At 39.9% G+C, this 27462-nt stretch overlaps 1 protein-coding gene across 3 annotated transcripts in view; it reads left to right on the top strand.

The window, feature by feature from the left end:
* Window positions 1-27462, top strand: part of MMP16 (matrix metallopeptidase 16) — a 234511-nt gene that overhangs the window by 160213 nt on the left and 46836 nt on the right. For all 3 annotated transcript variants that reach the window (XM_089517581.1, XM_089517580.1, XM_089517582.1), the window contains exons 5-6: window positions 6608-6769; window positions 10647-10861. In XM_089517581.1, the coding sequence (XP_089373707.1) occupies window positions 6608-6769; window positions 10647-10861 (377 nt within the window). The remainder of the gene's footprint in view (window positions 1-6607; window positions 6770-10646; window positions 10862-27462) is intronic.

Raw genomic sequence — 27462 nt, 5'->3', positions numbered from 1 at the left:
AGATTGTCTAGTACCAGCCATGTCGCAGAAAACAAGGTAAAGGAAATTGGAAATTGTAGCTATCCCCTTTGTAGAGCTTGCATTTCTGAGTGGAATGAATGGAAGTCCAAATTAGCGTTAATGATATATCCTTCTTCAGAACTCACTCTCCATTTAAAAATAGCCTAGATCCAAGTCATAAATTTTTTTTTTTGCACTTTTGAAAACCCATCAAGGTTACAGTTTCTGTGGTGTATTGAAGGATAATTTTTTGTGTCTATAGCTAAAGCATTAGCAAAGATGCAGGAGACTTCAAGCCTGTCACTAACAAAACACTGGATTGAAGCCAGAGTGCTGTTATTTGTTCCTAGTAGGTTATAGTAAGCCTCTTTACATTATTTTGTTGTTGTTTTGATACAATGATAATAGGTTCATCCAAAAAATACTTCCATCATCTTCTTGCTACATCCAAATCTCATACATAGCATAGTGGAAAATTATGATTCTGTCTTCAGTATAGAATTGTATTTCAAGAATATGGGTTTTAGTGTCAATGGATAAGATTACTACTCAGATTTATGGTGCTCTGGGTGGACATTGTTTTGAAACATGTTTGAGCACTGGCTTCCATTAATTTCATTATCAGACACTAGCAAGACAGTGTTTAAACAAAACAAACGTAATCTCTGTGTCTTGATACTAGTATGGTTATGCTCTTTCACTATCAATGGTTCCTTCTCTGTCCTATTGCTGATATTCAGCCTATGCATTTCCTTTGTCTTAAAAATGCTTTTGCAATCACAAATTTGTTTCTCTCTCCTCCCCAATTTTCTCAGTTCTCCCTTACTGTGTTCTTTTTGTGTGTATACCTGAAAGCTAAAATGTAAAAATGCTAATAATAAAACTTCACTCCTTTTGTAATTTGCTTCATGTTAGAATGCTTACGAATAAAGAATTAAAATCCTAAAATATGGATAGAATCAAGTTATTGTGCAATATTTTGTGGAAAGATATTTTATTTGTTTAATGAAGTTATTGAAATATCTACACCTTGCCAGATATATGTGCATTCAAACACATTGAAAGATACCTGTATAATATTTCAAAATGAAGAATAATTTGTATTAATAATTTAAATAAACCAAATATTAAAAGTATTGCAGAGGAATATTCTACTTCTGTTTTTGGTATATATCTTGTTAATAGTATATCAAACTGTAATCTTTACCACAACAATCCCTGTTGTCAACTGCGTTCCTTCTATCAGACTCCCAGTGGCTTTTTCAGAATTATTACATCTCTTTGGCTTTTTTATTTTATCTCAGTATACCCAGTGTCCCCTTTAGACTCTTACAGAGATGTACTTCATCTACTTTGAACTATTTGCTCTGTAAATCACCAGATCTAGCTAATCTGATTTAATCAAGGATTAAATTAGATTGAATGAATCAACATCAGGGATGCGAAGACATCTAGGAAGGTTACAGATCAGTACATTTTACTAGAGGCAAATCCTTGTAAACATCCTGAGGAAGGGCAATTTCTGTGCTTTGTCAAAAAGACTTATAAAATGCAGGGCATAAAAGCTAATCGTCTCTCTCCTCTGATAGTCTCACACATTCATAGCTGAGGGGCAAATGGTTTCTTACAGAGAAAACCTCTCAGGCATCGATGAAAATCCTCTAAATGTATTTCATTTTTAATACACTGTACATGTCTCCAGCAAAAATAGAATAAAATCAAGGTTAATTACTTGAGTTTCAGGCATAACTGCGCCTTTACTGCAGGCTTGTGACTAATGCATATTTTTAAATATATGAGGAATGTACAGATCTTCTACCTTAATTCTCTTTTAAAATTAAGAATTGGAGCAAATGTTTGTGTGCATTGAGCTAGAATATTTGCATGTGAAATATCCATCTGTCTGTCCATCCCAGAGCCCTTTTCTGCAGTCACCCCAATTCAAAAGGTTAGTCATGTTCTTTGGATTATTTATGGTTAAATAAATTAATCCTCCCTGAATTGATTTCGAAGTGTGATAGAAACACAGGATTCATATTAAACATACTTGAAATCTATACTGGCTGAGCTCAGTCATTTTTTCCCTTTTGGATGGTGTGCTAGCAGCCAAGAGAAATTTATCAAAATCCCCAAACTCTATTGAACTGTAGAGATCAGCATCTAATAAACTTCACATTGCTGCCAGTTCAGTTGACACACTGGACCCAAGCTGTTCTGCAGGAACCTGAACCAGTGAAATCTCTGAATTAACCTCCTGGGGGAAACCAGTGTCTTAGCTGTGGATATACCATATGTGGCACTGAGACATAACAAGAAAGGGAAAGACTCCAGGCTAGAAATTCTTTAAAGTACAGCATTTAGTTTCTTGGTCTCTGCTATAGCAGTGGTGTAAATTAGCAGGTGAGTTTGGATGGAAGTGATCTTACGCTAGTCATTGTTCATTTCAGCATCATCTGGCATACACAGAATCAATTTTTTTCTATTCCAAATGAAAACAGACACATACACATACACATACTGCTGTTTGAAATGCTTGCTTACAATGACCCCAACATCCGAAATGGTAGGGTATTAATTGTGTGCATGTTTGTTTTCTCTAAATTCTAGACTGAACATGTCTTCCTCATATTTTTTGCCCCTCTTTCTTTCCATTTGCTGAATCTAAACAACCACTACTACATATTATGTAGTATGTATGTATAACTGAAAACCCTGTTGGGATTTCCCTTCCTTAACATAAGACAAATAAGTTGTATCTGAGTTAGATAGTTTTGTCTCCGTGCACTTCCCTTCCTTGATTGAAACATCTTTATATAAAGCTGTTCTACAGATGTATAACATAATAAGCCAGAGAACAATGAGAATGATGGTTTATCAGTTATAAGCAATGTAATGGTGTCTGTTGCCCAGTTTTTCCTGTCTGAAGCATGATTAGCAAATGTTTAGTTAATCTGTCTTGGTTACTTTAGTTAATTGTTTTGTTTTGTTTAGTGCAATGGTCCCCAAACATTTTCTGGTTACCACCCCTTTTGTCTTGGATGACAGCCTTAGCACCCCATGCATATTCTTTAATATTAAGTGTACTGTTGTACTAAAAATTCAAAACAATCAATCTTAGTCATTACTCCCTTTGCATCTAGTCACCCTGGGAGTATCAACTGAGCAAGCTGGCTGAACAGCAACTGAGAAGCCTCTCACCCATGCCATTCCTCCAACAAAGGCCAGTGTGAGCAGGAGGCCTCTCGGTTGCTGCTCAGCCAGCTGTTTGTTTGCTGCTCCCAAAGTGACCTGTACAAAGGGAGAAGCTTCTCCCTGTCGAGGAAGGACTCTCAATCCTTATTTACTGGAGTGCTGATGGGCACAGCCTGTGTGTGTGTGTGTGTGGTTTACAGAGACCACATGCCGTGGACTGGAGATTGGCATGGATGGGGAAAGGAAGAGATTTTGAATACAGAAGCCACTCCAAGGTGAAGGATTCTTTCCAAGAATCAACCCCAGATGCTCCTCCCTCTTCTGTGCCAGAGACATATCTTCCAAACATAGCTTCAATTGCCCCCCCCCCCCCATATATGCAAACACCGTTTCTTCTGTTATCTCTTCTCTCAGCCTGTCCTATGGGGGGAAAAAGGAACAACAGAGCAGCTGCAACCTGCCAGCTAAGTCCCAGCAAAGCTTAAGCAGGGTCCCAAATTTGAAAGTTTCTTTTTGCCACCACATCTCACCCATTGCCATGTACTCTAACAGTCTGTCCCAAAATGATGCCACTTTGAGCCACAGAAACGATAACCTGCATCCAAGCCTTGCAAGAGTTTCCCAGCTGCCACCACAACTACCAGCAAAAGATGCAGAGTGAGCTTGTGTGGGCAGGCAAAGAGCAGGAGACACCCACATGCAATCATCAGTGAGGCTGTTTTGTAATTTTAAGGGACCCAGAGAAGAAGTTTCATGCAACCCTCCTCCCCATCATGGTCCTAAAGGTTGCTGGTTCCCCTTGTCATTCTTGCACACCAATACTTTGACTGAATACTTTGACCTGCTACCCTCTTTCCCTCACCGCCCTCCTGCTGCCCCCTTTCCCTCTCACTGCCTTCCTGGACCTTTCCACTGAGGGGGGTCTACTGCCCGCTTTGGGAATCACTGGTTTAGTGTGTTACCCAGACTCAGATACAGTAAATTCTCCTTTCTGATTCCACCCTTCCTCAACTAATTAGAGAAACAAGTGAAAAATCAACCTTAGATTGTTTCATCTGGTGGACTGGGAGAGAAACAAACCAGAGAGGAGGAAGCATCTATAACTAGACCCGCATGCTGTACAAAGCACAGAACAAAACCATAGTTTGTTGTTCTGCTCATAGGCCCAGATCCCATCACTATTTCCAAACTGAGTAGTCTCATTAAATCAGTGAAACTTACATAAGTATCATTTTACTAATCAGTTGGTTTACAATAGTAATTGGATGTAGACCATAATTTGATGTGGTCATAATTTATCAGTTTTGAGGAGAGGTTGCAATGACCTCCCTATTTTATGTGAATAGTGATTAACATCAGACTAAGATGTTGCCTATTGTTGCACCATATTCACTGAAAAAAATATTTGGGGGCTGCACAGGGTTTTGCAAGCAAGCAATACTGTAGTACAGTAGAATAAATTTATCTTGCATATCAGCCTGCTGTGTAGATTCATTTAGACAATGAAATAGCTCTGAGACAATGTTCCAGGAGGAAATAGACCAACTAAACTCCCAAGCAAGGACATGTCAATTCAATTTCTATTGAAATTCCCCTTGACTGACTTCCTCATCATTGTGAACACTCAATCAATTTAGTCTATACCCATATGCTATAACTTGGAAGGATGACCTTGAACTCTGTTAGATTAAATGGTGCTCTGAGAGAATGTTTCATAAGAGAAAAACAGAGTTGAAAAATAAAAAACACCCTACAACTTCAGCCATTCAGTAGCTTGAAAACATCATTTAAAAATATATTGTCAAACATAGTGTCATGAAAAGATGACATCTTGTTCCTCATCTTTAATACAATGTTTGACTGGGAGGATGGTGTTAAAACTTCACAAGACAATGTGTCCTCTTTAGACTTTCAAAAGTACTTCTGAGATGTTACATATTTTTATTTATTTTTTAGGAAAATACATCAACTTACATAAGGATTGATTTTTTTAAGATAACCATTTAGTGTTAAAAAACACTGTATGACAGTTATCACAATACCCTATTTTCTTTTTTGCTTTTTAGCAATTGTAATATTAATCTTTTTAGTGTGACAAAAAATACATGGCTTTGTATTGGGAAAAATAGCTAGACTTTTTCTTGCAGACTTTTAAAAAAGAATTTGGGATGTTGCTATTATCTTTGCACTTGAGTACTAAAGTGAATTAAATTATTTGTAAGCTTGACATTTTTTTCCTAAAGGGATAGAAAACCACATGAAAGTAGTGTGCATCACTGATGGCAGTTTGAACTTAGCTTTGTTCCTACTCCATCAGTTCATTACTGACACAAACCCCATTTTTGGAACAAAGGCAGGATATAAACCTATTGAATAAACAAATAAGCCCTGGTTCAAACTAAAACAATGTTTTTAATTTAAAAAATTAAAACAGTTTTTTTGTGAAAAAGAGAAATGGGACCCCAAAATCCAAACATCCTCTTTCAACAGTTTCATGTATGTCTTAATAGGCATGAGAAACAAGACACAACCCATTATTCACAGACTAATGACCATAGTGGCAAACAGTGGCACCAACCTCTAATCTAATTCACCCAGAAACAACCACAGAAACTGTAAAAAAAGTCCATCCAAGTCTCTTCTCAGAGATGCAGCCCATATATACAGACAGCGTTCCATGTTTGCTAGGGTTGGGAGGGGTTGGATCCCCACAAAAGTGGAAAAATTACACATAACCCCCCCCCCCAAAAAAAAAAACCATTTAATACACACAAATAGTATGATCTCAAGATTCAACCCACTATGGATGCTTTCAATAGTCGGGATTCCTTCGCAATGCAGAACCAGGCAGCTGGCAGGGCTTGCTGTGTCTCCACTGCTTCCTCACACCTTTTTAATAGTGACTTATAAGCCTCATTCATAGCCTCTCAGTCTTATAAGGCTTCCGTTTCCTATTAAAAATGGCATAGGGCAGCAGTAGAGAGGTCAGCAAATAATCTGTGAATAATCAAATCTGCAAAAGCGAAACCCATAAATGCAGACTGTATCATGATAAATGGTATTGAAAGTTATCAAGAAGTCCAGCAAAGCTAATAAAGACAAACTCCTCTTCTCTTGCTTATCTTAAAAGGTGACCAAAGCCTTCTTCATTCCATGATCAGGCTTGTAGCTAGATTAAGATAACCTTAGATAATAAATTCTGTGTCCCATCATGACAGGAAGGAGGAAGACAAGAACCCTATGGTTCTTCTAATGTTTTGATGTATCACAGTGGGGAATGGAGCACCCCAGAGAAATCAATCATAGTACACATTTTACATAAGTAAGCACAGAAATATTAGCAAATGTTAATTTGAAGTCAATTGTCTCAAATAACTAACAACAACAATAATAGCATATTTTTCTTTTCTTCCAGGAAATGATTTGTTTCTAGTTGCAGTTCATGAACTGGGACATGCACTAGGCTTGGAGCATTCCAATGATCCTACTGCCATCATGGCTCCATTTTACCAGTACATGGAAACAGACAACTTCAAACTACCTAATGATGATTTACAGGGAATCCAAAAGATATATGGTATAGTCTTTACTATGTTTGTCTGCCTACATATTGAAACTGTACATTCTGTTAATGTTAGCCCATTTCATGCATACAAATCTCTTCCCTTCATTTATATTAATGGGGTAGTGAACCAGCACATAACCTCCAGATTAGAACATGTTTAAAGGTTGGGGACAAGCACATGTGTCTGAAATAAATCCAGCTATCAACTTTGAATCAGTGGGAGTTTGTACTGTCTATATGACAGTGCATATGACAGAGAAAATAATTATGTGCAAATGCAAATCATCATCTTCATGCATGATATTACAAAATCCATACAGGAGTATGGAAAGTGAAGGGAAAGACTTAGGTTGGAATCCTGTTGTGTATTTATGCTAGTGTAAGTCCCTCTGCACTGCTGGTTGCAATTATTGATCCCAATGGAAGAACAGTATCCAGAACACATTTGCAAAAGTGCCTCCATCACTTGCATCAAAGGTTTGTGAGCAGCTGTGTTTTCCCTGTTTGTCCATATTCCAGCCACAATTCAAAGGGCTGGCTTTGACCTATAAAGCCTTATATGACTCAGTCCCAGGGTACCTTAAGGACTATATTTTCCATTATGAGACTTCCCATGTCTTAACATCTGCTGGGCAGGACTCTGTCTGTTCCAATACCCTGATATGCACCCTACCTACTCTCTTTCTGCCAATCAGTTTCTGTGTCAACAGACATTTGAGGAATGATTGTTTAGGTAGGATGGGGATTGTATTATGTGCTTATTTATTTATTATTTTTCTTGTGGTGCCATGTTTTTGAATAGTTGATATTTTTCACTGGTTTAAATTTTTTTTATTCTAATCACTTTCTAACGTCTACATTTTGTGAATTTTTAATTCTTTTATCTGTTATAAGCTTCCTTGAGTCCCAAACCTGACTCAAGGCAGCTTAAATAATATTAATATTAATAATTCATATTAATAATGGTTCTTGCTGCATGGTTATTCATGTAATGTGTCAACATAGCACAGCGTACTGACAGTATGTTTGTACTATACTAGCATACAAACTTTGATTTTGATTTTTATGTCATGCTGCTATCTTGAGATGTAAAAATGACTTTTAAAAAATGAAAAGCAATATTAATTCTGAACTCATACCAGTTCTAAGATAGCTCCCAACCCCCTTTGATCATCAAAGCACATGGATTTTGCCCAAAGGATCATAAATTTTCTACATGTAGCTATAAAGGTAATTCTCACTGTGGAAGTAAGTTTAAGCAAACAAATATTGGTGGGGGATAGTAATTCATTTCTTTTTTGTACTTCATATACCAAGATGATCTAAAATGATCTAAGATTTGTCCTGTCCTTTTTAAAATTTGCCTTATTTTCTTATATCTTTTATTTCTGTGCTTTGATCTATCACTGACTTCTATTTTAAAGTTTGATTTCAACAAGGTCTAAACCCCTCATTTAATTGTAACTTTAAACAAACTTATTTGGACGTTAATCTCATTCCTTTTGTTTCTTCCTTTTATCCTGGTTAGGTTATAGTTGTTTGGATAAGGATTTCCAGTTTCCCAAGAACAGGTTTTTATATTTGTTGATAAGACTGATGAACTAGGTGTGAGAAATCAGAGGTGCTGATTCCTGATAATATGGTAGCAGTAAGGTAGAAACAGCTGTATTGCCAATTGCAATTGCTGTCACATCCCGCCTGCTCCACGGAGGAAATTAAACAGTTGGGTTACTCCTATGTGGTTAGGAAGATGGAGGTGTTTCTCATGACCTCATAAGTTGGTAGTCTAGACAGAAGGGCTAGACAAGGTTATTTTGCCATTATTCTAAATACCAGTTTCTAGCAGCTGTAAGCTAGACTTTGAAGAGTTTTATTGCCCTTGGGGAGTTAGGCATGACCTCACTAGCAAACAGCATGTGAAAATTTTGGATTTAGCATTTTCCAAGCAGATAGTAGTTGCTGCTGCAACAGACTTCCTTTTCTGTCAGTGATAGAATCAAAAATGTGCTGAGATTTAATATTTAGCTGGAATATTGATCAAGTGAAGAAATGTCACTGAATTTCCCTTAATATCTATTATTATTATTATTATTATTATTACTATTATTATTTCTTTGAGACTCAAGGCAGCTTGCAATATACTATATTTAAAAAATTAAAACTAGTTAAAAACATGTCCCATAATAATAATTAAAACAAACAGCAGGACAACAACAATAGACAACAACTGAAAAAAAAATTAGAAAATCCAGCACATTATACAAGGTCCATCCCGCATAAACAATCAGTCTTCAAAGGCCTATCAAAACAGAAAAGTCTTCACCTGTTTTAAGAAACAGAATGGAGAGGGTGCTAGTCTAACCTCTCTGGGCAGGACGTTACAGAGCCTGGGGTCACTCACTGAGCAGGCCCTCTCCCATGTTCCCACCAGATGTATCGGGGGGGGGGGGGACAGAGAGGAGGACCTCCCATTGGCTGGACATGCAGAGTGATAAGGATCCGGCCCTGGCACAGCTGCGTTTATTCACCATCGTGGGCCCAGTGTGGTCCACTTCACTGGTGGATGCAGTGGGAGGACTGGAGAATAAGAACACAAGATGGATCTCAAAATATGAGCATATTTTGTTGGCTCACATTTGAAAAATTGTTGGCTCATATTTTTAAAAACTGTAGATTAAAGTGATAACTTAATAAAATTATTTGACAAAATTATTCGTAGATAAATATTCAGTTCATCAACATTTCCTAGTTAGTTAAATTGCAAGTGAGAGCTAGTTATTAGTTTTTCATTTTTTAGGCTTGTGCCATACCAGAACATTCCTTGTGCATAGATATCTAGATATCAAGAAGAGTCCTAGTGTAGCTTTCTACTCAACATGCTATTTTTTTCTTTCTCTTACTTTAACTGTATTTAGGTGTGTGTCTGTTTTACTGTTTATGTGTGCACATGTGTACAAAATCCATAAGGTATCTAAAGTTTGTGTTGCTATGGTTATGTTAAACTTAACATATATATATATACCATTCATAATCTAAACCCTTATTTGTAGATTACATAGTTTGTACATAATACATAGTTTGGTGTAACAAAAATAGTCTCATCTGTAAATTCATAGTATCATTCATCACTTCCATTCTCTTTTTTGGATTGCTTTGTCATATTATTTTCTTATAATATTCTTTATACAGTTAATCACACTTCTTAAAATGTTCTCAGGAATGGCAGTGGCAGTCATAGGGATAGCTTGGCTCCTTTTCATAGTAAAGTAACCAAGGTCCAGAGTGACTGGTAACTTACAACATATCTAAATAGCAAAAATTCAGTAACTCAGATTCTGCACATTCAGCCTCAGCCAAATTGTATGAACTTGATTGGACCTAATTAATCCACTCTGAGCACCCTGGCCTTGAAGCTAGCAACTAATTCCAATTTATCAGTTTCCCAATTTAGGTAAGGAAGGAAATGTGTTGGCATTGGGCATTTATGCACAGTGGATTAAAACTTATCTCTATAACCAAGAAGTCCAGCAATTATTTTAAACAGAGAGCAGAAAAGACAGAAAATGTTGTAGAGCTGTAAGCTTTAAACAACTACTCAGTGTGATTAATTAAGTTAAGCTTTAACCATAGATTAAAGTTTAAACATCTCTATCTCCGTTAATTGATGTGACTGGAAATAAAGATGTTGGAACTCAAATACCCTCAAAATATTTAGGGGCCACAGGTAGCTGCTAGTTCATTTAATCTACCATCCTGTCAATACAAAATTGTTCATTTTACATATTTTTCTGTTGATGCTCTTACTTATTTTGAATTACAGCCACATAAACTGAATACTACACAGTCCCTATAGATTAACATGCTGTTATGGTTTTTTCCCCTGCAACAGGTCCACCTGACAAAATCTCACCGCCCACAAAACCTCTGCCAACAGTGCCCCCCCATCGTTCAGTCCCCCCAGTAGATCCACGGAAGAATGACAGGCCTAAACCACCCCGGCCACCCACAGGAGACAAGCCTTCCTATCCTGGAGCCAAACCCAACATCTGCGATGGAAATTTTAACACACTAGCCATTCTTCGCCGGGAAATGTTTGTTTTCAAGGTAGAAGATCCCTTTTTCATTGTTAGATCAAGTGACAACATCTCTGTGTTTTTTTCTTCTTCAAAAACCAGCTCTCAATAATCACACCTCTACTTCTGAGCTTTCTTGCTGATTTAAAGTTCAATAAAGAAACTAACAAGTAATAATCTGAATAGATTAAATATCTAACAGAGGAAAGGCTGGAATCTTCTATTTTAGGGAGATGAATTAATGTCAGCAGAAAGTTGCAGTGCTTCAGAAATTTAACGGTAAGTAAATGCTGAATGTTATGCAGAGATAAAAAGGCATAATTCAAGTCATGAATAGAAGCTAATAGGGATGATTTTGTTGGGAACTTAGCCACTTCCAGGCTCATTCCTATTATTGTGTTTTCTTTATAAGGACCCTGTAATTTAACTTTATAATTAGATCAGTCCTTTTATATAGGGTATTTGTCATCATGCAGTGGTTGCCTTGATACTTTTTTGTGGAGGCCTGTGTTATCAGAGACCTTTTGCAGGTGTTGGGGACTTTTGTTGTTGCTGCTGTTTGCTTGGTTTCAGTTGCTATTTTATTTGAATAGACATCCCCACAATACACTTTCTGTGGAGTAGAATACTTCCTTATGCGGAGGAGCCTCACAAAGTGCTGAAAGCCAAAGAATCAAAACAAATCTATATATTGGAACATACAGTAATAGTAACCAGGCACATTATTTTATAGAGTTTTCAGAATGCAAGATAACAAGGTCTTAGTTCAGGTCCTTAATGTTCTGAGATACTGCTATGTCAATTCCTGAAATTATATGCTAAACAATATTAATTAACAATATTGTTATTTAAGTTGTTCTGCAGAGGGCATGGTTTCCAGACTCTTCATCATTTTGGTCACCCTCCTCTGGACAATAATAATTATTCACTGCATATATGTTTGTGCACTTTCTTATGTAATTGATAGTTTTTATGTCAGGGTAATGGGAAGATCTTCTCTATTTCCCTTTCATTAAATGTTTTCTTGGTGAGAAAATTGAGGTACTCTGTAAAAAAATAATGAAAACCCTGCTCTGAAAATGATCCCATAACAAAAATATTCAAAGTAAAGGTAGATATTCATCTTCTCTCTTGTTGCTATTGTGTGCCTTCATGTTGTTTTCTGTGTATGGCGACCCTAAGGTGACCTATCACAGGTGTGTTTTGTTTTGTTTTGTCGTGACAAAATTGGTTCAGAAGAAGGGGGTTGCGTTTGCCATCCTCTAAGGCTGAAGGAATGTCACTTGCCCAAGGTCACCCAGTGAGTTTGCATGGCTGAGCAGGAATTTCAACCCTGTTCTCCAGAGTCATCGAAGTTTATCACATGAAGGATGGGACATCATTGTCTTGTCCCTATCCCGTCCTTCCTGCCCAGTTGAGGGAAGGACTTTCACACATGACCTACATTTGACCCAGCAGGGAAGTGCAAGTGAGAGTGATCACACACATCATTTTCACACTGTAACCAGCCAAAAAGCACTTTCAGCCATCATTTGCAGGAAGAACCCGTTAATACCATGATGGCTGATAGCCCTTTCAGCTGATGGTTGAAAGCGCTTTTCAGCTGGGTGCAGTGTGAAAGCGATTTGCACAATCACTTTCATTCAGGTCATGGATGGGATAAGGATGGCGGAGCAATCTCGTCCCTATCCCCTCTTGTGATAATTTCCACAGTCCAGTGTTCAAGCCACTACATCACACTGGCTCTGTTCTGCTCTCAGTGTTCAGACATTCACTTTGAAATGTGGTTGCTACTTCTCCATAATTTTCTGCAGTGTTGCATTGATGATATTTAACTTTCCCTATCGTGAGTTTCAGCAATCACACAGATAATGTTTCCATGAGTCTGTAATCCTTTTGTTGTGATATGCTGGAGTAACTACCCCAGCACAGTTGGTGGCAGCAGGAGGAAAAGGTTTGAGGGAATAATAATAATAATAATAATTTATTTATTTCTATCCCGCCTCTCCCTGTATTGGATCGAGGTGGGTAACAACAAACATAAGAACAATAAAAATACAACACAACAAAGCACAAATAAAAGCATAGGAAAACATATAAAATCCAATTCCCTATCTCCCTCCCACCTTAAAATACCATTAAAAATGACAATTCCCAACTGGAGAGTGAACATTCCGAGGAGGTCAATTTGGGAATGCCTACCCAAATTGTGACCATAGAGAACGTAAACCATTAGAAAAGTAGACTGCCCACAGCCAGTACATCCTATCTGCCATTGTTGTGAATCAAAGACAAATGCTAGTGGCATAAACCAGCAGGATATTAGTCATAGTCAACAGCCAAGCAAAACTAGCATTGGTCCTTTCGTCTATGGACAAATGCTTTGGACAACTTGTCCTCAGTCCCCATTTACATTGTTCTCTGGTCTGTTACTGGGGTGTGTGTGTGTGTCCTATGTAAGATGTATTTGTTTTGTTGTTTTTTAAATTATTCTTTGAGCGACAATCACTGTGATTGTGGTTAATACTTAAGGTACAGTCCTTAAGATCGGCAGCTTCTTGCAACATCTCTCTTGTAACATTATGAGGACCTGTTCCCAGGACATTACAGAGGTTATCCCAAGGTTTCAATTTTGGCCCTGATGTGTCAAGTCCTGGGAGAATCCTGACCTAGTAGCCCTAGCAGATACTATGAGCAGCACAAAGAACCTGGCTATTTTAATTTCCCTTTGATGTAGCATTCTTCTGAAAGATTGTGGGGGATTCAAATGTCAGCCTTCATATATCCAGTATTACTTAGATTGTTACTGCCTGCAGCTAGCTGTTATTTCATCCAGGACCCATCAAAACTGTAGTGAATATACCAGAATGTACTCATTTCAGGACTCCTTAGACCTAGACACAACCCTTTCAGAAACCAATGGAATAGGTTTTCTGGCAATGGAAATGGTTCAGCTGCATACAGCCATAGTAGTATGTATGTGATGTAAGAGCTAGCAGTGGAAAACTGGGACCTTCAGCACAAAAGTATTGCTTGAACCAGACACTAGCCTGATTTGCATGGGGCAGAATACTATGGGAGCAGCCCAGAGTATTCTGGCCCTGAAGCTGTCCTGACATCCTGCCATTGCATGGCTCACCCATTATGACACCAGTCAGCTGTTTGCATGCAAATCTGGCTGTGCTGCCTACTGCCACTACATACTGCTGGCTCTGAGGTCAGAATGAAGCACCCATCATCAATCACAGGTCTGGGTGACTTGCTGCAGCTGTGGTTGCAGCCGGCAGCACAGTGGGATGTGTTGTAAACAGCAGCCTAGTGTTACTTTGGAAGACTTCAGATCCTGGAAGATCGGGAGCATGAGTTGAGTTTTTACCATTTGTTGTAAAGGGGGTATGCCTCAAGTTTGGTGCTGAATATGTAGGATGTCGTCTGCACTGCTTGTACCAGAACTGGAGATTGGGTCACACATTATCCAGACTCCCTGCCAACAGTATGTGGGGAGGACATTTTATCTGGTCTGTGCAGACAGGTCAAGAATCAAAGCAGTTCTGAGTTTATTAAACTAAAGTAACATCAGTAGCTGAGCATTACCTAATATTGAACTTAATAGAATGCATGACATCATTTCCTATATTTATTCTTTTGAGAAAACCCCAAATAAATAGGTTCTAGATAAATGATTCTGGGTTATTTCATTTCAATCATTAAATCATGACACACTGAAACACTTTTTTCCTTTAAAATGTGATTTTTATAAATTGCTTTTCAGGCTGAAATACCACCTCAACTATTAGTGTGCTCTTTTTTTCTCTAAGGCCTTGTGACCATTCATTCATCTTTGTGAATAAAGCAGAAAGGTTAAGGAAGAATCTCATTTTCTAAGTTGACATTAAGCTGGATATTAAAATGCCCAGCTCTTTGTTATACCATCCATCTTAGGAACAATGGAACATGCCCTAATTTGTTTTACACACAGCTAAATTATTCAGTGCAACACTAGTATAGCCTTGCTCTCAGCCTAGGGCTGTGACTTCACTCTAAGAGAACCACTGGAATCTCTAATAAATTTCTGCCTTTTAATTATGAAATAAAATCCATAGCTTTTAGGACATCCAGGTTTTATTTGTTTGATTACCAGTGCAGTCCTGTACATGCATAGTGAAAAGTAAAACTCACCGATTTCACTGGTACTTACTTTGGGGTACCTCTTTAAAGCACTGCAGCCTAAAATGATTACTGTACATCCTATTCAATTAAATATGATTGTCTTTGATAGTGTTATTTTTGTAATTCTGCTTAGCAATAGAGGGATAATGGTAAAAGGAAACAAACAAAATATTTGGAGGTTTTATATCTATTTTTAATTTTTGTCCCTCTTTCCAGTATTGTATCATGTTTTAAGATCATGTATCATTATATGTATTTAAGATCACTGTATGTACAATATATTGTATCATGTTGTAAGATGCATACCTATGAAACACATGGTCTTATCTTGGAGAAAAGATTTTATAATTGAGGAATTATAACTGTTACTTTCCTCAGTATATAAAACTATACCATCTTTCCTATGAAATCATGTGCCTGTAGTTCAAAGTCCATTTCAGATGTGAGTTTATGGCAAAACCATCATTAGAGGGTCGGGGAGGGGAAAGAGAGAAGACATCACCACAAATAAATAAAATAATTTGGCATTAATCAGTTTTGATGAATGTACCGTTTTTATTAGCAAGTTAGGCCCTCAACAGATGGGCGATAAACGCTGGCATTGGGGCAGAATGGGGGTTTGGTGACTGCATGCCGGCCCCCCAACTCCGCCCCCGCACCAACATCACTGCACAGTGGGCAGCGTCACATCGTGTCTTTGGTGCTGCACGTAGACACTCTGCACCAAAAGAGCTGTGGAAGAGATGCAGTGGCTATGGCGCCCTTTCTACGGTGCAAAAAGAAGCCGCTTTTTGTGGCTTCTTTTTGTGCCATGGACTTGCTGGGCTGGGGGTGTGGCGTGCAGTTGCTTTGTCCCCAATCCAGCACTTCCAGGGACAGCACAGAGTCGCCTCTTAGGGGCAGTATGTCCAGCCCCTTAGTAGCTTCACTACAAAGAAACATGGAGATAGGAAATTAAAGGTAAGAAAATTAAAAGTGTTATGCTCAACTTATCCACACGTCACATCAAAATCCATAATTTTGGCCCCTAAACTTGCCCTTAATTAATACATGAAGTTGACTTATAGTCAAGCATATACAGTATTCATTCTGCCTCCACTTAAAGTTTTGTACAAAAGAACCAAAAGAACCCACTCACACACCCACAGTTTCAGAGTGCTAACTTCGGTATATTATTATTATTATTATTTATGGTATTTATACCCCCACCCTTTAGCCCTAAAGGCTCTCAGAGCGGCTTACAATTATTATTATTTTTAATTAGACAGTTTCCTGCTCTCAGGCTTACAATCTAAAAAGACATGACACAAAAGGAGAAGGGAATGGTGGTGGGGAAGCGGATCAGTTCCAGCAGTTCTTCTCTCCCTCTGAGGCCTGGACCATGGCAGATGGATTGGAGAGAGGGCTCTTCTTCTTAGTTCAGGCCAGGCCTGATAGAGCTGGGCCTGCATCTCTCCCTCCATGGCTGGATGGCATCAGATGGACTGAAGGGGGCTCTGCGTCTTGATGATGATGATGAATCTACAACTTTGTTTTCTTATTTTGGACTACAGTTCCCCTCAACCCAGCATTGCTATCACTCAGGAATTATGAGAACTACAGTCCAGAATTGGACCTGTAGAATACCAGGTCCTTTATTATTATTATTGTTTCCTTTTTGTAATTATCCTTTGGCTTATATATGTTTTTCTTACTGTTTTTGTTCAACCTTTGGTTGTCTTCAAATTCATCTGATGCACCCATGATTAAATATCAGGCTATAGTAATACCAACACAATGGCTTGACCTTGCATATCCCCTCTGCAAATGGACAAGAAAACTGAGTCCGGTAGTACAGAGGTGGGAATCTTGCTGCCTTCTAGATGCTGATAGACTGCATCTTCCAGTAGCTCTGGCCAGCAGAGCTAACAGTGAGGAATACTGATAGTTGCAGTCCAACAACATCTGTCTGATTACCACCAGACCTATACCAGCTTTCAAGAGATATACTACTATGCACTGGAAGATTGACTGCTTTCCTTGGCCTCATGGTTTCACAAATAGGAAGTCAAAACATGGGAAACTGCTTTGTTTTCTGACCTAACAATGCACTGGCCTCTGTTCCCACTCTTACAGTAGAGATTCCTTTTCACGAAAGAGAAGAGGGAGTCATTTTCCGACCACAGTTTCCTGTACTAACCCCTGCCTTTTCTGGAAGATCTTTTAATCTATGGAGAGCTTTATTTCTTCATCTAATTCAGACAGGCCAAAATAAAGCTGCTTCGGGTCCCTTTGGTGGTATGCTGTTTAAATGACACACACATCTTAAGGGGTCAGAAGCTGTGCCAAAGCTGCACTCCAGTCCTTAGGACTGGAGTGTGGTTTTGGTGTGGCTTCTGGCCTCTTAGGATGCATGCAGCATTTAAACAGCATACCTCCAAAGTGACCTGAAGCAGCTTTATTTTGGCCTGTCTGTTTGGGGAAAAAAAGGAATGGCCCACTCAATTCCCGCTTCTTCACTGTCTATTTAATCCTATGTCATTTAGAAAATGCATGGGTTTTACATTTTTAAATCTACTTGCTGAAATCCCCAAGTGTTAGAAAAGTCCCTGAGGTAGCACCATGCTTTGAGATCTTGAGGGGAAATATGTAAAAAAGGTAAAAGTTAAAGGTTTCCCCTTTGACAAGATTGTCTAGTTGTATCTGACTGTAGGGGGAAATGCTCATCTCCATTACTAAGCCGAGGGAGCCAGCATTGTCAAAGATAATATATGGCCAACATGACTAAATGACGAGGTGCATGGAATGCTGTTACCTTCTCACCAAAGTGGTATCTATTTATCTACTTGCACTTTTACATGCTTTTGAATTTCTAGGTTGGCAAAAGCTGGGACTAATGACGGGAGTTCACTCCGTAATGTGACACTTGGGTCTTGAACTGCTGATCTTACAGATGTCAGGGTCAGCGTCTTACCTGTTAATCCATTGCATCCCTAATGGAAAATAAATAAACATATAGAAATACATTGCTTATGATTGGAGGGCTTGTGATTTCTTCATATCCAAAGTTCTGGAAAAAATGCATGACAAACTCACCCTCTGACACTCTTAAGTAAGCTCCTGAAAGTGCATGTTCTCCACCTAGGGCTTTTTAAAAATAATAAAAATCAATGTTTCAACTTTAGCATATGGTGGTTAGGTGAATATACCCTCCAGTAGGGGGCATTCACAATTAATCCTCAGTTATCTATTTTTTCAGATGCTTCTAAAATGTCTCAGTTTCTCTCTCTTCCTTCCCCTTGTCCTCAGTTTACTACAGTTACTTCAAACTGAGTTAAAAGTACAAACGTAATTTCCACTCAGTTAACTTGAGGGGGGGGGGGGAGGAGGAAATAGAATCTTGTAATTCCAATAGGTTCAGGCAAAAGCAGTCTGTTGCAGCCTCTTCTCTTGAGTGTTTTTCTTCATTAATAGTTTTTGCCATCTTGGCCACACATTGAATTTTTTTGGCCACATTTGTCCCAGTTTTTATCTGTGAAATGCTGGAGGTTGTGGATGCACCTTAACTATGGCTTATTCTAACTACAGTTTACTACTAGGGCCAGATTTTAAATGAGGGATTTGAATTAGTTACAGTTCTAAAACAAATTGTTGACCTCAACTAGAATAAATGCAGTAGGACTTGGGATTTAGGACCACCAAATAAATCTTATTGATTCAATGAATCTACTGTAAAGAGTTGTACTGTCAACAATTCTATCTAGCCTCTGGTCAGCATTAATCATGATTAATGAATTGTTGGGGACAAACCTTAAATAAATGTGCTGGGAAGATTTGTTGAATTCTGAGGAGGAAATACTGGAGCCTGCATGATGTTACCTAAAGGTACTAGAAATGATTCAAACAATTATGTTTAGATGATGTAGTTATTCAAGGGCTAGTTTTGGCTCATTTAACAGGGCCTACACATAAAAGCACATCTCGTAGAGGCCCAAGGGTATTCTATGACGATTTTTTTGTATCCCAAAACCTTGTGTAATTAGTTAACCAAAATTGTTTATCAAATGATGATCTCACAAGAAAGAGTTTATATTCTTTGGAATCAGTTTGCCTAGGGACTTGGGGAAAGGTTGCTTTCAAATCTATTCACTGCAGGAACTGATTAAAAATATTCTGTTGGCAAGAGAACAAAAAAAAGTGCATCATTGACAAAAAATAATTACAAAAATCCACAGCAAGGAATAATATAAAATTAGACTGAGACATCTCTTCCAGTTTGGTGGTGTTTTGTTTTCTTTTACCACAAATGAATGTTATCTTGTAGTATTAACAATACATTATAATAGAACCAAGGGGAATAACTTCAACAGCACTTCAAGCAGAAGGCTTAATTAAAATTCCTTGTTGTTACAAAATGATAGCCTTTCAACTAATTTAGGTAGACATTTTGGGAAACAATTGGAATTGTCTCTAAAAATACCATACTTAGTATTATTAATAAAAATTAAGAGTGTTTACCCTTTTGTTGCATTTGCTTTTTAAAGTCAATTTTATGAAACGCTAATATGGGTGGTGTAGTGGTTAAATGCCTGTACTGCAGACACTCACTCAAAACCGTAAGGTTGCGAGTTCAATACCAGTGAAAGGGCTCAAACTTGACTCAGGCTTGCATCCTTCCAAGGTCGCTAAAATGAGTACCCAGATATTGGGGGGCAATTTGCTTACAGTTGTAAACTGCTTAGACACTGTTAGTTCAGTATGAAGCTAGTTTTTTTTTTGTTTGTTTGTTTTTAATATATTAAACTGATGGGAAAGAAAATTTGTAGTAAGAGCACAAGTCACTGCAAAATCAATCAATCAGTCAATCAAAATTGCACAGTAACTTTTATTGATTGATTGATTATGTTTGCTTCTTTTAGAATAGTTTAACCCAACCACATGAAGAATCTCCAGTCAGATAGTAAGTACAATTAGGAATAAGAGCCAGAAGGCCTTAGCTGTAAACCTGAAGCTAAAAGTGTGCGGAAGAAGAAATTTTGGAGGCAGAATTTCAGGACAAATGGGGAAGCAAAAGCATTTCTTTTAACATACCACAGGCTGCTTCCTATTCCAAGTAATTTAAATTTTAAAAAATGTTTGGCATTACAGTATTTTGAAATTCCAGTTGTATTCTAAGAGCACCACCAATGCCAATCTATGGAGGAAACCAGGGGCATTATGGGGGAAATAGTCAGATTTAGGTTGAACAGAAGGCTGCTGTTGCACTACTTTTCTCTCTGTGGGTTTCCCAGAAGCAACAGGCTGGGTACAGAATGTTGTACTACATTGGTATCTGTTCTGATTTGGCTCTTTTTCTCCTCTTATATCAGCTTTTACTGCTTAATACAGATTGAGTATCCTTTTTCCAAAATGCTTGGGACTCAAAGTGTTCTGTATTTCAGATTTTTTTTACAGGTTTTGAAATACCTGTATTTGAATGTATATAAGGAGGCATAATGAGGCTGAAGAAAGACTAAGGATCTGTGAAATGGTGGGAATCCAAGTGTAGGGCTTGGCACAAATGCTTGCTTCCCAGCATTTCACAGATCCTCCTGTCTTACAAATATAGTAGACACACTGCTCAAAAAGTTTTGGATTTTGTAGTACAGAATGGCCTCCACATTTATGGGGTTGGGACACAAGTCCCCTGAGAAAGTGTGAAAATATATGGTAAGTGACATCCCTAGGCCTGGCGTCACTCAGTGCAAGGGGGTGGCAGTGGCTTTGCCTGCCTTCCCTACTTGCTCGCTTGGTTGGCCACCTGCCCAGGGCTGCCAGTTGGTGGCTGGGCAAGTGAGGCAGTAGAAGAGGTGTGCTTGTTCCTTCTTTACCACAGTGGTCTTCTCCTTGTGAGGAGGAAGTTGCTCTGTGGTGAAACTGAGAGGAGCACACTCACCCTTCTCTTTTGCCATGATGGCAGCTGCCTCGTGGGGAGGGAGGCCCCACACCAGCAAATCCTGGAGGAGCATGTGTGCCCTCTCCTTCAGTGCAGCAACAGCCTCCATATGAGGAGAGAGGCACCGTGCCAGGGAGGAGCAGAATTGCCCTTTTATGTTGGTGCTGCAGTGGCAAAACCAGGAAGAGTGCACTTGTCCTCTCCTTCACCACTGCCCCCTCTTACTCTGTGCCTCTTGGATTCCTCACTCTTGCTGTCTCTTTCTCCATTTCTATAGAGAAGAAAGGAGACTGTGTGCTCTCCCTTGCTGTCTCTTTTGCTGCACACACTCACCTTCAATGCTTCTTCCTTTGCCCTCTCCCCCCCCCTCCTTGTCTATTTCTCAGCCTGCCTCTCCATCCTCCCTCCCTCTTTCTCCCATAGCCACAGCATACCTGGAGGCACCTGGGCTGCCTAGGGAAGGAGCCCACTTTGTCTTTCTCTTCATGAGTGTGCCCAGAGGGGAAGAAGGCACAAAAGTGAATCCACTTATGTGCCTTCTTCCCCTCTGGGCAAACCATGAATAATCAGATCCCCAAATGTTAAACCAGGGGTAGGCAACCTTTTTGAGCCGGGGGCCGGGTTGCTGTCCCTGAGACAACTGGGGGGCCGAAAGGGGGGGGGAGCTTCCACCCTCCGGGGGCGGGGCCGCGTGCCGGGGGTGGAGCTTCCACCCTCCAGGGGCGGGGCTGCATGCTGGGGGCGGAGCTTCCACCCTCCGGGGCGGGGCTGTGTGCCGGGGGTGGAGCTTCCACCCTCTGGGGGTGGGGCTGCGTGCCAGGGGCGGAGCTTCCACCCTCTGGGGGCAGGGCTTTCTCTGCTCCCTTTCCCAACCTCCCGCTGTCTGAGAGACAGCTAGAAGGGGGGGATTGGGAGAGGGGGTGACAGGCGCGCGCCTGCTCCTCCTGCCCTTCCGTGGCCCCCAGCTGCCTCTCAGAGAAGCAGTAAGGGCCCGTGAGAGGCAGGAGCAACAGGCACGTGGCCCCAGCTCCTGTCCTCGGGGCTTTGCCAGGCCTGAGGTGTCCTCCGAAAGACACCTCAGGGCTGCCAAAGCGCCCCGGGGAGGAGGAGGCGTGTGCCTGCCCTCTCCTCCTTCGCCCCTTCTTTCAGCCGAAAGGGCTCCAAGGGGCCCTTTCAGCCGAAGGGGAAGGCCGAAACCACTCTCACTGTTAAAGCAGACCTTTTAGCATTGAAAGCACTGAAAATACACAGAAATGCACTTTGGAAAGTCACACTGTCTCACCTTCAGAAAGAGTGCATGTCCCACAAACTGACATATCACCATCACTACCACTCTCATTGTAAAAGCACACCTTTCAGCATTGAAAGCACTGAAAATACATAGAAATGCACTTTGGAAAGTCACACTGTCTCACCTTCAGAAAGACTGCATGTCTTCATCTTCCTCCTCCCTCCCTCCCTCCCTCCTCCTCCTGCTCCTTCCTTCCTTCCTTCCTTCCTCCTTCTTCCTACTCTTCTTCATCCTCCCTCCCTCCTCCTCTTGCTCCTTCCCTCCTTCCTTCCTCCTTCTTCCTCCTCTTCTTCATCCTCCCTCCCTCCCTCCTACTCCTGCTCCTTCCTTCCTTCCTCCTTCTTCCTCCTCTTCTTCATCCTCCCTCCCTCCCTCCTCCTCTTGCTCCTTCCTTCCTTCCTTCCTTCCTCCTTTTTCCTCCTCTTCTTCCTCCTTCCTCTTCCCTTCCTCCCTCCTCCTCCTCCATTCTTCCTTCTTCCCCAGCGCTTGCCCCCGCCCCCTGGGAGGCCAGAGGCCATCCCAGGGGGCGGGGGGAAGGAGCGCTCCGGCGGCCCCAGTGCTTGCCCCTGCCCCCTGGGAGGCCAGAGGCCATCCCAGGGGGCGGGGGGAAGGAGCGCTCCAGCGGCCCCAGCGCTTGCCCCCGCCCCCAGGGAGGCCAGAGGCCATCCCAGGGGGCGGGGAAACGGAGTGCTCCGGCGGCCCCAGCGCTTGCCCCCACCCCCTGGGAGGCCAGAGGCCATCCCAGGGGGCGGGGGGAAGGAGCGCTCCGGCGGCGGCAATTGGCGGCAGGGTCGGCCAGGGGCCGGTCCTACAGTGCTCGCGGGCCGCATCCGGCCCACGGGCCGTAGGTTGCCGACCCATGTGTTAAACCCACAAATGTGGAAAGCTAGAAGCAGTTCTTAATTTTCCTTTCCTGAATTTTTGTTGGTGGTGATGAATGTGTGTTACTGTGCTTTTTGTGATTTAATGTGGAGGGGAGTGAAATGCATAATGGCCTTTGACCGCTTTTGTTCCTCATTTAGCAATTGTGCTTGTCTTGTTACGTTTGGAAATACTGCAAGTTTCAAACCATCGTTTAGAACCGTGTCTTTATATGGGGTTGCTTCTGTTCCACTGAGAATATTTCTATAGTTCCAGCTGCATTCATATCTGAATAATGCATTTGGGCATGTACATATTTCTGGAAACAGTAATTATATAAGGCTGTGACATTCTCAACAGAAGAGCTGTTATCCATACATGCGTTAATTAATCACATTCTATTGAAGATGGGGTAGATGTGTTGAATGAAGAATAATTTATTAGAGTACCCCTTACATAATTTGTAGCAAATGCTCCAGTAACTGGTTTTTTTTTCCTTTTTAAAGCTTGTAGTGATCATGGAAGATTAACACAATTTAACAAAACATAAGCTTGATTAATTGCATAAGGTATAAAAAAACTAAAAAAAATTAAAAAGCCATGGTTTGTAATGTCCTATTAGGCTTGACTACAAATGACACTCCCTTCCTTTGCAAGCCAGTTAATTCAATACTTGATTGTAGTTGTCTGTATATTCAAGCAGTGTTCCATAGGAAATCATGGCTGCCCACGAGAAATGGGAAGACACTGGCAGGGACAATGAGTGAAGTAGCACTGAATGGACAAATGTAAAACAGGAAATTTTAAGGTCAAACTCATTCAGAATTATATTTAGAACAGAAAGGAAATTCTGCAATAAAGAGGACACCTTGCTTCCTGCTTTGAAATCCAGATCTCTGTCATGCAGATAAGTAATTTTTTCTAAATTCTGCTATGTATCTGGATTTCCAAGAACCTAAGAACAAGTATGTATTCCAGAGTGGTCCTTGTCATTCCAACAATCAGAATCTGGTCCCTCAATCCAATACAGAACACCAAATAACAATTACAGTACATGACATGGTATGATTTATAATACTTAGAAGTCAGAGATTTTGGCTGTGGTGATGTTTTAGATAGAAAAGCAGCTGGTAACTCAATCTGTTTTATAAATGACCGTTTTTAAAAAGAAAAATAACCACATGTACTTAAACCACTTTGTTTTAAAAATTGGCGTTAAAAGCCAATGGTACATATTGGAATTATAATGTTCGAACTCTCTCTGGCAAGGAGTACTAAATTGGCTAGTTAGGCCCTTAGGGAAAGATAGTTTAGCTCAATCTGTACAATTTAGGAATATTTGGAGTCAGTCTAATAGACCTGATTAACTTGTGCCCTGCTCATGATCTGAAGTGATTAACTGTACCTTGATTTTATGTTAGACCATCAATGTCCAGAAATAGTTTGATAATAAGCTACATACATTCACACTGTTGACAAATGAGAAGGGTTTTAGGTTCATTTCACTACTTTTCAGTACCCAGCTGTATAATCTGTGTAGTGAAAATGGCTATTGTTGTAATAATAGCAAGGCATAAAAATAGAGAACTACTTCCAGAATGTGTTCCCTGTTTAAAAAGCACTATGTAAAGGCACAGCTATTTCTAGTGATTTGTTGAAAGCACACTGCATGTCATAGTTTCAGCTTGACTCCCGTTGTTGAATTCGTCTCTAATTTAGTTATTTATTAGGACTACTTGAAAGTGAGACAGTGTAATGTATTGCATTAAAGACCAGCCCCTTCTGGCAGGTTTATCCAGATGATTTTTAAATTGTGAATTTTAAATGATGAATTTTAAATGTTGATTATTTTAATATGTGGATATCTTATTTGTCCTTTTCAATTGATGTGTGTTTTAACTGATGTGTTTTAACTCATGTGGTTTGTCTATTAATTGTTGTTGTTCCCCTCCTCGAACCATGGGAGAGATGGGTAAGAAATTATTGTTGTTGTTATTTCAGTATTGGACTAGGACACTGAGAGATTAGGTTTTGAAACCTTATTCCGCTATAGGTGACCTTGGGCATATCAGACTCTCTCAGCTTCAAGGGCAAATCTCCTCTGAACAAATTTTGCCAAGAAAACCCTGATAGGTTCACTTTAGGTTCACCATAAGTCAGGAATGACTTGAAGGCACACAGCAAAACTAACCAGATGCATGATATAATTTGACTCCCCTCCCATTTCTTCCCAGTTCTCAAAACACTTGCTCCATTGGAAACTATTTGCTGTAAGAAGATAGACCTTTTCAGTCCTTTCATGATTAAACTGCCTTTGTGCAGTAGCACTGACAGAGCTAATGTGTTTTACTCATGTTCCCGTAAAAGCCAAACAGTCAAGTTGTAGCTGGTTGAACTGGCACATTGAGCTTGGTACTGATACAAAGGAGAGCCCTTGACATAATCCTCAATATTATTTCCTTTCATTTGTTGCTTTTCTGTTTTAATTGCCAAATAATGTGGTCTGATGACCCCAGCTCTTTTAGATGGAATGTTTGTGGCATTGTATAAGTACCAGGAACTAGTCTGAAAATTCTCTGCAGCAGTAGCAATTATTTATATTGGCTTTTAAAAATCTTAGACCAGAAACAAAGTAAGCTAGAAGGAGAATTGAGATTAAGTTACCCAGTTGCATTCTGAGTAGATCTGTGCAGGAGAAAATTTTTCACATGAAAAGTAATATTCTGGCATCCTTCAAATATACCCCCAAATGATCCTCAAAAGCTTTATTTTTTTAAAAAAAATGGTACTTGCATGTCCATTTTTCACTGTCTATGGGCAACTTGTGCCAGGTGTTAGCTACTTTCAAAATTCAGAGTGCAATGCCTTGCCCTTATTCTAGATGGACAGGAGTGATGACACACAACTGCCATTGTACTCTTGTCATTCCCAAGCTAGCATAGTGTAAATATGAATGAGATTGCTGTTCCTCCTCTTAAGTATATAGGACAGAATTTTGCCTGTTTACAAATGATACTTAAAGTGAAACCCTTTTCTCATTGTCCATGGACAGGGTTGTACACTCAGGGATCAGTTTCAACTCAGTGCTATTTCCAAGATGGCTTCAAACATGAAATGTCAGTCCAGAAACTTGAAGTGGGGTTGGCAGAATTTAAAGACCCAGCCTTGTTAGCTTGGAAAATCAGTGTGCAAGGGGGTCTTGTAGCACCTTTCAGACTAACTGAATGAAAGAAGCTAATACCAGCGTCTTTCTTTCACTTAGGCTCAAAGGTGCTACAAGATTGCTTTCCTTAAAGTCAGGTTGAACTTCTTCATGTTTTCACCTCTCCACTGGCTCCATTTTTTTTGCCCCTGCTCTTGCCTCACCTGCCCATTATTACCTACACTTCCTAAAGCCAGCTAAAGCAAATTACCAAGGCATCCTACTGCTGGATACCAGAGATTTGCCCTGATCAAAGGTTCAATAGGTTGTAGCAGACATGATGGGAATGTGGAGCTGATAATAGTAGACATACTTGGAGGGCTGCTTTTATTATGTGTCTGTCCCCAGTTTTAGAAGAATGTTAGCTTCTGTACTTAAAGGAAGTATTATTTCCCTACATACACATGCTCAGAGTGATGTTTTTGTTTATGGAGAGAGAACAAGCCAATTCGAAGTCCTCTGCCAACTTAGCATCCTTAAGCGTTGCATCCCAAGTTCTCTTTCATGCTCAGAGGAATAGTTACTTGGGGTGGGGCACAAATTTCTGCTTCCCCAAGTTAAATTTTATTTCACTCCATAAATTTCTGGCATTACAACACCTTAAAACTTCTGGTGAACATTCAGAAATATATTTTATACATTTGGAAGTTTAAGCATCCAAAGAAAGGGGATAGCAAAGTTACCAAGGGAATGAGAACATAGCAAATTAAGACTTCTAAGTATGAACAGTTTTCAGCATCACATTCTGCAATGCTAGCAATTTGGGGACTGAAGGAAAATTTCATGGGGGTCAGAATTCTTTTTGGGGGTGTAGCAATGCCCTCATTTTGCCTCCACCCCATTCCATTAGTTGTGCCCCACAAGCCACTGTTGTTTTGCTGTCATAAAGCAGAATGCATAGCTGCTAGGCTGAGTGTTTATAAGGAAGGGCAACTGGTAGCAGGGATTGGACACATTATCTTTGAAGGATGCAAACTAAAGACTAAACATGCAGACATAGTCGTATGTGAGATGTTTAATTATACAGCAGCCCAAATATTATTGATATTGCTAACAAAACACTTATTTATGTTGATATATTGTGTAGTGGTTTTGTTTTTAGTTTTCCTATACTTTATTAATTTGCAAATCATCAAGCAATATGGTTGTTTTAAGTAGGTATTTCTCTTAAACTGATAAAATGAAGCACTTGGT

Source organism: Sceloporus occidentalis, unplaced genomic scaffold (assembly GCF_023333645.1).
Source record: "Sceloporus occidentalis isolate IW3139 unplaced genomic scaffold, rSceOcc1.0.p SCAF_3, whole genome shotgun sequence".
Classification (NCBI taxonomy): domain Eukaryota; kingdom Metazoa; phylum Chordata; class Lepidosauria; order Squamata; family Phrynosomatidae; genus Sceloporus; species Sceloporus occidentalis.
This window is presented reverse-complemented; position numbering and strand designations above follow the sequence as displayed.